We start from the raw sequence: 12,237 nt of genomic DNA on the forward strand, positions 1-12,237 counted from the left end.
ATGGTTCCGGTGCAGTGCTTTTATCTCATTAACATGACAAGGTTTGGATCGCTTCACTCTTAGTAAAGTAGAAGCAGTTTGTTTAGCTTCAAAAGGGGTGAATACCCCTCCAGAAAACATGCTAACTACAGCCATAGAGAGATGCTAACCATGTATTAGCCACCTGGCTAACACAGGGGCGGGGCTTCCGCTCAGTATTTTAGGACCGCGCGGAGAGCACAGCGCCTGAATTCAGTGACGTCAGAGCGAACTACCGCTATCAGCAGGTCAGGAAAGATGGCGGCGGCGGAGGAGAGCAGGTTGAAACAGCGGAATCATAAAAACAGCATCTTCACAGAAGGTAAAGAAACACATATGAGAACTGAGTGATGATGCAGTGGCGGCGTTTGTGTGTTTGCGGTTTTCGCCGCCGTGTGTCTGTGTGTGTGTGTTACACGGGCAGTAGACACACTGAAATGACGCTGCAGGCAGCGACCTGTTCGTCGAATAATCGCATCGTTTCGCATCCTGCTACGAGTCAGTGACCCGCTGTGTCCAAACGGTAAAATATCACTTAAAACGTGGCACTTTATTGACGATGACACAGTGTGAGGGCTGTGCTTCAACCGACGGTGGCTTCGTTCTGCCTGCTGCATTGTTGCAAAGGATCCAGTGTTAGGCGTTGTGTTAAGCCGCCTAGCCGTACTTACCAGCTGCTGTATGTGCATTTGTTGTTAGCAGCGTCGCTAACATACACGATGGCCCCTTCGAGTTTAGTCTTCATTGTTGCAGAAACTACTGTGTGGAACAGCTGGTAAATGGCCCCAACAGCTGGCTTTATGCAGCAAACGCCACGGACCGCGTATTGTTTAGCAGCGACGTGACTTGATGTAATAGCACTTAAGCTAGTGCGCGTCTACAGGGGTAACGGGATGACGCGTAAACTGTGTTTTTAGCATTATTATTGCCAGTCAGCCTATGCCACATCCTGCAAATATCACTTACGCAAGCACCAGTTATAAATAGAATAAATAAACAGTTTAAGCTAACCGTGCTGTTTGCTGTTAGCAGTCATTCTTGACGCTAATGCTCAAGTATTCCTTTTTGTTGGAGACGCATTCTAATTTATTGCTTCTTAATCTATTCCTAACACAGCACTATAATAGTGTTTATTGTGTTTGTTTATTGGGTTGTTTATTGTGATTGTCCTCATTTACCACTGTGCAATACTGTCATAAAATGCATGCTGGTCTGTTTAGGTAAAAAAAAACGAGATGTGTGTATATATGTGTGTGTGTGTGTATATATGTATATTCATTCTCCCAGGAAAGGGCTTCAGATGAGCAGTTTTGAAATATATTTGTAACAGCTTTATGCTCCTGTGATGTGCTTGCTGTTATTAATTAGAATTATCCACTTGGCTTTAGCTGGAGCTAACAAAATACCTGCACACTGCTAAATAGACAAGTGAATATAACTATTTCTAATACCTGCGTGTCATGCTGTTTTGCTGGTACAGGTGGGACTCAGAATGCCATCATTCATCTAAACTGTCAGTGTCAGCTCATGGTTTGAAGTTCTCTGACTGTGTGCTACTTCTGCAGAAGATGTAGAAGTTGGGTCCAGCTTTCAGAGTTTGCGTGTGGCAGGTAGCTTTGATTCAATAAGCCACATGTTTCCGCAGGATGAAAGAAAGCTACCTTTTGCTGGAATAACATACAATTTGTTAGAAATGCACAATCTTGACTTTGTGTGTTATGACACCAAATACTCTGTGTGAGTGTGTCTTGATAGGTATGTTGGGCAGTGCTGAGAAAGCATGTGTGTTCGTTATGAATGCAGCCGGACCAGACTGTTGAAGTGTCTGAGAGGACATCATGAGCAAATTCCTGTGCTTTATCTGTATAGTATAATTACACAGACCATGACTGCAACAAGGACATTTTAATATGAGACTACAGGAATCCACTGCACAGCTTGACCTGTTTGATAAGCAGGACTATAGGTCTGTTCCTTTCCAGTTTGGTTGTCAGCTGCTACCCAAGCAAGTGGCCTCATTTTAATCCAGTGACCTTCCCCACTTGTAGTCACCAAACTCACACTACAGTAAGTGATCATTATGTAAATAAATCTCACTATATCATGATCAGTTGACCAAATGCGAAGATGAGTGTATTAGTCTCAGCTCTACATGCATTGGAGAAACATTTTCCCCCAGGCAGTTCATGTGCTGTTCAGAGAACACTAGAGTGCTGAATTAATCAGATCACTGGTCTTTTCAACATCATCAGCTGAGGCATACATCACGGTCCCAAACAGTTTTTTTTACCTCAACCTGTACATTTTTTTCCTGCATACGTCCTGCATGGGGTAGATCAGTTTGTTGTGTTGCTGCCTGCAGAACGCTCACATGATCCAACCAGCATTAACATTGACCTGAATGAAGATGCTGTGCTGCTTTCCCATGAGGCTGTGGGCTGCTCAGGCCTTTTCAGTTAGCTGAGTAGTCGCATGACAGGCGTGTCTCGGTGAGCATCGCAATCACGTAAGCTCATTGACGCAGGTTCAGTCCACAAAATAAGACACAGTGGTACTCAACCACTGTAATGTATTGTTCTGCACATTATGTACAACATTTTAATGACTTTCAGAAGCTTCAGTGATAGATCGATTATAACTTTGTATTTGTTAATTTTTACTTGTTAGTTTCTTTCTTTTTTGTGTAAGCCATTGTTGGAAAAATGTGTTAGACGAAAGAATAACCATGTCTTAATGCAAAAATCACTAGGTGAAAAGTTCTGTGTATGGCTTATTGGACAGTTTGATTTACAAAAGTCTAATGTTTACCTATACCTAATTTTATATATTTTCATCATGTTTGTTTGATGTAGTAGTTAAACCTTTCTAGTCCGTATCAGTGTCTACCTCTGTAAGAAAATGCACTGACACAGTCAGATATGTCCTCCTTAAAGAATTTGGATACCACGTACCCAGAGCTGTGGATGGAAGGAAAGAAAAGTTAAACCGTGGCCATACAAGGAGAGCTGCGAGCTTTAGTGAGCCATGGGTTAAAACTGATATTGCAGAGGACTGACCAATGACTGTTTACTGTAAACCGCCAGCCAGCCCTGCCATCCCATAATAGCAATTATCTCCCCTCAGCTTTCCTCTTGGGTGAGTTCCTGTGAAGGCCTGCTAACTAGAGGAGGTCAGGAAACTTTTTCACTGTCCAGCAGCTACTGTCGGTTCAGATCACAGGGTTTATTGATTCTGGTGGGGAAACATGGCTTCTGTGCCTATGGTCACACACAGAAATAAGATCATGATATGCACGCTGTAAATGGAGGTCTTTTGTAATGAATTCATTTAGTGCTGTTTAAAAATGTTACTGACGTGATCAGATATGTTGGTGTGGTGCCAACATCAAGGACACAACATCCTCTATTGACTGTCTTTAGCATTTTCATGCTGCTGATCACACCGCACGGATTGTCAATGACATGCCTTCGTTTTGCTCTGATGCAGTTGTCATGACAATAGAAACGAGGTGAAAACCTCCTAGCATACCTGTCATGCACATATGAAGGTCTAAGCCTATGTAGATAAAACAGCCTAGATTTAGCAACATGCTACATATGCCAGATGGGCACACAGGTAAACTGCAATTAACAAAAGGCCCAAAATGATACCAGTCAAAATATGTGTGAAGTGACAAAATGTTTAGCTTTAAATAATCCTTTGTGTCGGAGTCGTCCAACCTGTTATCCATTACACGTGAAGAGGTCATTCAGTTATTCCACAGCTTTGTGTTTATAGCCATCAGCTTATCCTTGAGTCATATTTTAACCACATTTTTCTTTCTCTTAGGTAGTCACAAGTTTAAATCAGACACATCCCAGATGAGGCGTGACGAGGAAGACGATGACCTGCTGGAAGAAGAAGAGGACGAGGAGGTGGGTGCAGCCCAGCCGGTGCAGCTCGTGGTGGCAGACGAGGAGGAGCACGCATTCTCACTGCAGGAGGGAGCACTGGAGCGGCTGCTGCTGCGGGAGGAGGTCCAGGACCTCCATGTGGTCGTTGTCTCTGTGGCAGGAGCTTTCCGCAAGGGCAAGTCCTTCCTGCTGGACTTCATGCTACGCTACATGTACAGACAGGTACATTTCAACTGAAGCCATGCAGAGCTCACAGATACAGGAACAGGACTCTCGTCTCTCTATATGTGTGCCGATTTGTCTTGGTGTCTTTTTGGGACATTGCTCCACCTAACTTTATGTCAGGTATTTGGCTTTATACTGCAGCGAGTAATGCTAACAGCGCAGGGTGTAGTAGAACTGTGAGTTGACCTTTGGTCATGTAATCTACAGTAGGCACTGAGGAACATTCTGGAGGGTTTCATCGTGCTGCAAAGAGGATTTTAGGCCGGCACAATGCTGGCTCTGTGGTAGGGCCTCCGCAGAGCTCACTGCTGCTTATTCCACACATAAAGGACATCTTTATGCATAGAATAAGCCCTGTCACTGCAGGTCAGGTCATGGTAGGGTTGCTGCTCACAACTCCTACACAGGTCTGAAACAATGAGTTAAAAAAAAAGGTCACGTGATTGTTTTTAGCCCCTGAAACATTTCAAGAATTGCAGTATGCTGTTTTTTTCCCCTTCTGTGTGTTATCATGAAGTACACATTCATTTTTAAATCACAATTAATGTTACACACCCCAATGTTTTTTCTTCTTTAGTCTTGAATGAAACGTTTTCCTATTCCTGCTTTTTCAGCTACACCAAACGTGTTTAGCTGGTGTCCGGTAAATGTCATTTTATGTAGGGTTTGAGATTGTATAAGCATAAGCTTTCTTCTCGTCATCCTTCAGTCACCTGATTCGTGGGTCGGTGGTGAAGAGGAGCCGCTGACTGGCTTTACATGGCGTGGCGGCTGCGAGAGGGAGACCACAGGCATCCTGGCTTGGAGCGAAGTGTTCGTGGTGGAGAAGCCAGATGGCAACAAGGTCTGTTTACTGGCAGACACTGAGGCTTCACATTGTCTCATGATGATTTTTTTCTTTTTAGAATATGGTGCATTTAAGTCTCATAAGTGTGTTTTTGCAGGTTGCAGTTCTATTAATAGACACACAGGGGGCATTTGACAGCCAATCTACCATCAAAGACTGTGCCACTCTGTTTGCCCTGAGCACCATGACCAGCTCTGTTCAGGTAAGCTTTTCTTTTAATAATAATATGTCAAACTTGTATAGGGCTTTTCTAGGACACTCAAAGAGGCATTATTCATTCACACCACATTCACACAGAGTGGAAGTGGTAAACTACAGATGTAGCCACAGCTCCCCAGGCAAAGACTGACGGAGACTTGTGCCCCACTGCCGATTCATTCATGCACCAGTGAGTGCACTGGATGTGGGTATAGTGCCCAAGGACACACAACGATGACTAGGGCAGAGCTGGGATCGAACCGACAAACTTCTGATTATAGGACAACCCTGCTCTACCACTGAGCTGCTCTGCAATGCATACTTGAGTCTCAAAAAAGCACGATAGACACATTTTAATTCTGAGAGCTGGTTGCAATGTGGTGGCAGATTTAAGATCTCTATGGAATCATGAAGGCCTTATTTTGGTTTTACGGAGTGATTGAGATGCAGCTGTGTGTGTGTTTCAGGTCTACAACCTGTCCCAGAATGTCCAAGAAGACGACCTCCAGCACCTGCAGGTCTGTAGCCTACAGTCACATGATTCTTTTTTCACTCCTGAAAACCAGGTCTGCTTTACTGTCTGCTTAGTCAGAGCAGCCTCCTGTCTATTCAAGTGGGTTCAAAAGCAGCATTTATCAAACATATTCCTTTGAGGATGTGAGTGAAGAGCTCCATATCAGGTGTCTTACAATTGACTAACTTAGCTAAACCCAGTGGGTGGCCATATGAGGCAGAAGGCAGCAGAAAGCTCTCAAGGTGGAATTTCTCTTCTATTTTTGGTCTGATCTGCTCATCAGCAGGGAGAGGACTTATTCCCTTTAACTTTGTCTTCATCACCAAAGTTTGGTTACATGCATGTGTACCACTCATTTCAAATGAGTGGACGCTCAAGATTGGAAACATGTTTTCAGCTAGTCTGCCTGTCAATCTCCTGTTATGAATACGTTTGGGGAGTTTCTTCAAATGTGGTACACATTCAGTTAGGTTCAAGAAATGACCTGTGTAGAATTTGTGGCTAAAGGTCAAGGTGACCTCACAAACGGATTAAGTAATGAACTGCCACTCTTTGTCAGGAATACAATCACAAGTCAAGAAGCAAACAGCAGCAGAGTGTTTAAAGCTGCAAATGGAAAAGCTTTTATGGGCTGTATAATGCTCACTGATTTTCATTTGGAGACTTAATGTGGGATTTAATCATGTCTGGTATTTGCACGCTCTCATGCAGTTTATCGGAACTGCTGTGTCATGCACAAAAAAATGGTAACACCATGATGTCCTTAACGATTGTCATATCTTCACCTTATTTTCAAGCAGTGTTGTTCACTGCTTTGTTTAAAGAGCTGCCATTTTAAGAAGTAGAAGCAGTGGGATTTACATTTATTAGAATCACAATAAGTATTTTGTAAATGTATGTCTGTGTGGTTGCTTTCATTTCTCAGCTCTTCACGGAGTATGGGCGCCTTGCCATGGAAGAAGTCTACGAGAAACCATTTCAGGTCTGCTACGCACGATGTATTGTCTTCAATATATTATGATCGTGTTTTTCACACTTCAGGTCAACAATCACCACGAGCTTTCCACAAATTCCCACTATAGGCATCCATGATGTGAATGTGTCTCTCTTTTCAGACTTTGATGTTCCTGATCAGAGACTGGAGTTACCCCTATGAACACCCATATGGTCTGGATGGAGGGCTGAGGTTCCTGGAGAAAAGACTGCAAGTGAGTTTCACCACTACAGTTGGTTGAATTACACATCATACCACTTGTTTTATTTGGACTCTGTGGCATTAAATAAGGTGCCCAGTGATGACATGTCCATGCCTGCTTTCAGGTGAAGCAGAATCAACATGAGGAGCTCCAGAATGTCCGGAAACACATCCACTCCTGCTTCTCCAACATTAGCTGCTTCCTGCTGCCGCATCCCGGCCTCAAGGTGGCCACCAACCCTCACTTTGACGGCCGGCTCAGAGGTGCAGTACCACAACTGCTCAGCCAGTTTCAGTCAGCTAATATAAGGATGTCCCAGTCCCAGGACATTCTGGCTGGTTACGAACATCCTCATTGGCATAATGAGAACTAAAGCATGGTCCTTTGATTTGTGACAGGCAGAAGGAGAGATTCCACTCAATGAGTGAGAAAAGTGGTGATCTGAACAGGCTACAGTGGTTCTGTTTTTGTTTTCCCCAACCCTAGAGTTTCAGAACACCAAAAAAGTCAGCAAAAGTCCTGTAATCATGTGTGGAAGCAGCCAATTTCCCCAAAAAAATGTTTTTGGTGTGTGTCTCAGATATTGATGAGGATTTTAAGGAGCAGCTGATGAACCTCGTCCCCACACTGCTCGCTCCAGAAAACCTGGTGGAAAAAGAAATTGGAGGAGTCAAGATCACCTGTCGAGACCTGCTGCACTACTTCAAAGTGAGTTTATGTTGTTGCTCTGCTCATTAGCTGCTTCCAGCAAGAACGTGACTTCTCATACCATGTTGTTGTTCCACAAGTTTCCTACAAACAATCTAGAAACTCCTATGCAAATAGCATAAAAGTCTCTCTGCCTTTACTCTTCTGGGATGAGTAATCCCAGTTTTGAGAGCCCATTCTCAGTCACAACCCCATTTTGAGGGTTTTATTTTGTAGAACCAAAAGTCTACAAATCCTGAACATTTTGACGATCTGCTTTGGTGGAAAACGGCTCTGACGGATGTTGACGTTTTTCTTTCACCTCAACTTGTGTTTTTGTTTTCAGGCCTACATGAAGATCTACCAAGGAGAGGAGCTTCCTCACCCCAAGTCAATGCTGCAGGTCAGTTCAGCTCACAATGACTCCACCTGGTGGGCAGTTCATATGATGATCTGTGTCTTTAAATACTGCTGAATAAAAAACATTATTTCAGTGTCTAAAAACACTGTATTGACCATGTGTGTCTTCACTTAGGCTACAGCTGAGGCAAATAACCTTGCAGCTGTAGCAGGAGCCAAAGATGTATACAACAAAAGCATGGAGCAGGTAAAACATGGTTGTTCACTGTATATCGGAGGTTTTATTGGAGAACAAATTGGCCACAAATACACCCATTTGATTTTCTCAGGTCTGTGGCGGAGACAAACCCTACATTTCCCCAGCTGAGCTGGAGCGCCGGCACCTGGAGTTGCGGCAGATGTCAGTGCGGCACTTCCGCTCTGTTAAGAAGATGGGTGGCGAGGACTTCTGCCGGCGCTACCAGGAACAGCTGGAGGCGGAGCTTGACGAGGCCTTCGCCAACTTCAGCAAGCACAACGACGGCAAGAACATCTTCTACGCCGCAAGGACACCCGCCACACTGTTCGCCGTCATGTTCATCATGTATGTGGTGTCGCTGGTCACCGGCTTCGTGGGAATCAACTCCGTGGCCACGCTGTGTAACCTGGTGATGGGAGTGACTCTGACGGCGCTCTGCATCTGGGCATATGTTAAGTACTCCGGAGAGTTTCGTGAGGTCGGAGGAATCATTGACCAGGTGGCTGAAACCCTCTGGGAACAGGTGAGAGGACAAGCCTGTATGTTCTGTTCTAGACTTTGTGACTTTTGGATTACGGGAAGTGGGTTTAAAGCACGAGTCCTCTCTAAATTCACTTTATTCATATTTCTATTCTTTCACATTCTTGTCTTCATTCTTCATTTCTTCTAAACTTTCCTCTTTATTTTGTCCCTCAATGCTTCCAGAGGACTCCACGAAAGGTGAGCACTGTAAGAACCACATGTAATTGATGACCGTGCTTGAGCTGGCAGGCTTTTTACCCTCAAACTCCGCCGGCATTCATCTCAGCCAGAAACGGACGAACTGTTGACCTTTGAACTTTCCAGAAGTCATTGAACTCTACATGTGACACGGCTCCAAAATAATGAAAATATTTGATCAAAACCTCTTACTTATGATCTCTGGTGTCTGACATTGTCAAACATTCACTCAAAGTAATATAAGTGTTTGACTGATCTGCTGCTCTTCTACTTGTAGCCCTGACTCTGGGTCAACTTTATCACTGCACCCCTATGTGCTATCTGCCTCCCAGTATGTTTTAGAGTACAGCTTTATTTTCCCAGCTGTATCTCTGACTTCTTTACAACGTCACCAGTACATAGTGTGCTTTTCACCGGCAGAGGTCATTTATCTGTTCCAGAGGCCTGGCTGAAACTTAAAGGGACAGAGGAGTTACAGTGAGGGCTGCTAAACTCAGGAACCTTTAGTCTCGGTTTAAAACGCTTTTATTTTAGACCCTTTCCAGATTTTAAGTTCTCCTTATAACAGTCTTCTTTTAAAACTTGATGGTTTTTTTGACTTATTTGCTGCTCCTCTGACACATGCTGTAATAGGTGTTTTGCTGTTTGACTGCTAGATGCTAATTAATTGAAATATAGAATTGTTAACGTGTAATGACGCTGTCTGTGTTGACTGAAGCTTGATTTAGTGGTGTTGGATCAGTACTTGGTCATTCACAGGCCTCCTGACCTCTCCTCCTCCTCCTTCTACAGATTTTGTCCAAACTCTTCGAGGTAGCTCGGAGTCGAGTCCCGTTGGGAAGCCTGATCCCGGCGCCACGGCCCCGGCTCGCCTCAAACAACAACGTCAAGAAGAAAAACTAGCAGCACGCCCTTTGGGCCCGTCATGTGTTCACCTTCACTCTGTTTTGACAATGACGGTTTGAGCCGTGTAAATGAGTTTTGTTTTAACTGTAGATAATGGTTCCTCGCCATGCTGGCTGTAGGTTTAAGAACTCTCGGTAGATCTGGGCAAAGCAGTCTGTTGTATTATTTGTTAGTGGGTGGGGTTAAGGTATTTATTGGTGGGAGGGGCCATTATTCTGTCAGCTGAGACGTCCCAGGTGTGTGTTCACCTGTCGGACCATAGCACCACATTGATTCCCATTTATGTGAATGTACGGATGAAGAGCATGATCACAGACACTCCTCACTGCTCTCCACATGGTTCCCCTCCTCCCTCCCTCGTCTTCGTCAGGTTGTCGCTGGGCGACGTCATGAGGAGGCGTCGCAACCAAAGTTTACAGCTTTATTCGTAGAGGCTCTCACTGAATGGACTGAAACGGGCTGGGAAGGCTTTTAGGATTCAGAGGAAAGTTGGTTTTGGGGAAGTTTTACAGTTTTCCTTTTTATCCAGACTCAGCACAGATTGAATTGAATGGTTGTCTACAGCGATCCAGTCAGAAACGGACAAATGCAAACGGCAGCGATGATCAAAGCTTTGTGGGCTCCTGGTATCAAACCTACATTTAAATTCAGTATCTGTAGTCCTCTGCTGCTCTAGCTATAGAGGCTTTTTAGGTTTTAACCCACACAAAAGAAACTTTAAGACCCTAAAGAGTATTGGTAGCTGCAGCATTATTTCTATGAATGAGTAATAGCTGATGTTGATGCTGAGTCCAGTTAGGATCTAGCCAACAGGACATAAAGCGATTGGGTTTTAGTCTGTGCCTAATGGGCGTCTAAGAGTTTGACTGGTTGTGATAACATGGGGAAAGACTTGGCAAATTTCCCTAAAGCCTGCTTCATGTTAAAGCATGCAGCTGTCGGTGTGTTTTGAGAGATCACAGCTCCATGATATTGACGTTATTGGTTTAGAAATGATCGTGACTTTCAGTATTTACTTTCCAGTTTTTTGTTTTTTTTGTCAGGTTAAACACGCTGGGAAGTTTTCAGTAAGATTCTGATGTATGGTAATAGAGCTGGAGCCAAAGGCAGCTTGGAAATGCTTCATAGCCTTTAGCCATGACTCCAGCTGTGTACCTAGACAATATTAGTCTCCATCTGTCATGTTGTCATGGTGGCCACAGACATGACCTCACTACCGGAGAATAAGGCTCTTCAATTGCTGTCCTCCAGTCCAGCTCAGCTGAGACTGTAGATGATTCACTTGTCTTGTTTTTAAATCGTCATTCTTCCTCTTTGTCTTGACAAACCTGAGGGATTGGGAAAAACCTCCTCCTCTTTTTAAAGCACGACAAGCCGTTTGGTAAAACACTAAAGAATTGAGTTATCACTCATCTTTCGTCTTTTCAGCAGTTGTGACATCCACATAGTATGAACACTTGAATATATACACTGATGGGGTCATTGATTCCATTTTCAAAGCCAAAATCCATGGATCTGAGAGAAAGGTCAATTCCAAACGTTTTGCTGAGTCGTATTTTTTTATTTATCATTCCATCCACAACATCACCACTGTGTGCTTTTGTTTTTGTACAGCTTAATTTTTTTACAGCCTCATCGACACATAGGGCATGTGTATGAAATATATACATATATAAATATAAATTTTCTAGACTTTTTGTAGCTGGAAGAACAATGGTTGGGTGGTAGACCAGATTCAGCTCACTGGATGTAAAGGAATGCTTTCGTGATTTGTGGATATGTCTAATAAATTCCTTTTATATATATTTGTAAATTGAATCTTACATGAGCACTGCTATTCCACCCCCTGCTGGCAAAGAATGTTTTTAATCTGAATCTTTTTCTTTCTTTGTCTTTGTTGCAAGTTATTTTCGTTAATTTATTTTTCAGTACAATATTAAACCAAACTCCTACAACACACTGCGATGTCCTTCTCTCTGTTCTCTCTTTGGAAGGATGTTGTCATCATGGAGGAAGCTGTTATCTCTGCTGGCACTGCTAAGGATAACGCAGATTATTTATTGTGCCATGTCGAACTGACAACATGGAAGCTTGGGTGGCAACTTCTTCATTCTGAGATGTTATGTCAGATAGTTGTTTTGTGTTAGAATAATGGCCCAGAGTGTATGAGCCACAGACAAAACAGCTTGGTATCCGTGGAAACACTTCACTCATCAGTCTCCTAATCTGCTTGTTTTTAAAATGTTGACATCGGGCAAATCTGAGACGCGGACCGATGTGGTGTACGATGAATAGCCAGATACACAACATGTCTGTATGCTAATAAAGGTCATCCTGCTGCAGACATAACACTCTGGTTCAGCACAGCCTGGTAAGCTGGAAGGTGTTAGGTCAGGCATCCCGGTGGCTTTGGTAAGGATTAGCAGAGGAAACTT

General features: G+C 43.6%; 1 protein-coding gene across 2 annotated transcripts; it reads left to right on the top strand.

Annotated features, from left to right (window-relative positions):
* The first annotated feature begins 241 nt into the window (after positions 1-241).
* On the top strand, positions 242-11,759 carry LOC114439117 (atlastin-2-like). Of its 2 annotated transcripts, XM_028410892.1 has the most exons (14): positions 242-340; positions 3,847-4,133; positions 4,846-4,980; positions 5,081-5,185; positions 5,649-5,699; positions 6,621-6,677; positions 6,811-6,903; positions 7,016-7,154; positions 7,472-7,599; positions 7,925-7,981; positions 8,114-8,185; positions 8,268-8,699; positions 8,882-8,896; positions 9,689-11,759. In XM_028410892.1, exons 1-14 carry the CDS (start codon positions 277-279, stop codon positions 9,797-9,799), a joined length of 1,746 nt encoding a protein of 581 aa, XP_028266693.1. In that variant the 5' UTR covers positions 242-276; the 3' UTR covers positions 9,800-11,759. The 2 variants fall into 2 exon arrangements, with proteins under 2 accessions (XP_028266693.1, XP_028266701.1); XM_028410900.1 differs by lacking the exon at positions 8,882-8,896.
* Positions 11,760-12,237: the final 478 nt, after the last annotated feature.

This window comes from Parambassis ranga, chromosome 1 (assembly GCF_900634625.1).
Source record: "Parambassis ranga chromosome 1, fParRan2.1, whole genome shotgun sequence".
In the NCBI taxonomy this organism is placed as follows: Eukaryota; Metazoa; Chordata; class Actinopteri; family Ambassidae; genus Parambassis; species Parambassis ranga.

Bases quoted from the DNA above. Each gene is read 5' to 3' on its own strand.
- LOC114439117 (XM_028410892.1), top strand. From the start codon at position 277: ATGGCGGCGGCGGAGGAGAGCAGGTTGAAACAGCGGAATCATAAAAAC. The intron at 4,134-4,845 runs GTACATTTCAAC...GTCATCCTTCAG, and splicing joins TACGCTACATGTACAGACAG to TCACCTGATTCGTGGGTCGG. The intron at 7,600-7,924 runs GTGAGTTTATGT...TTTTGTTTTCAG, and splicing joins ACCTGCTGCACTACTTCAAA to GCCTACATGAAGATCTACCA.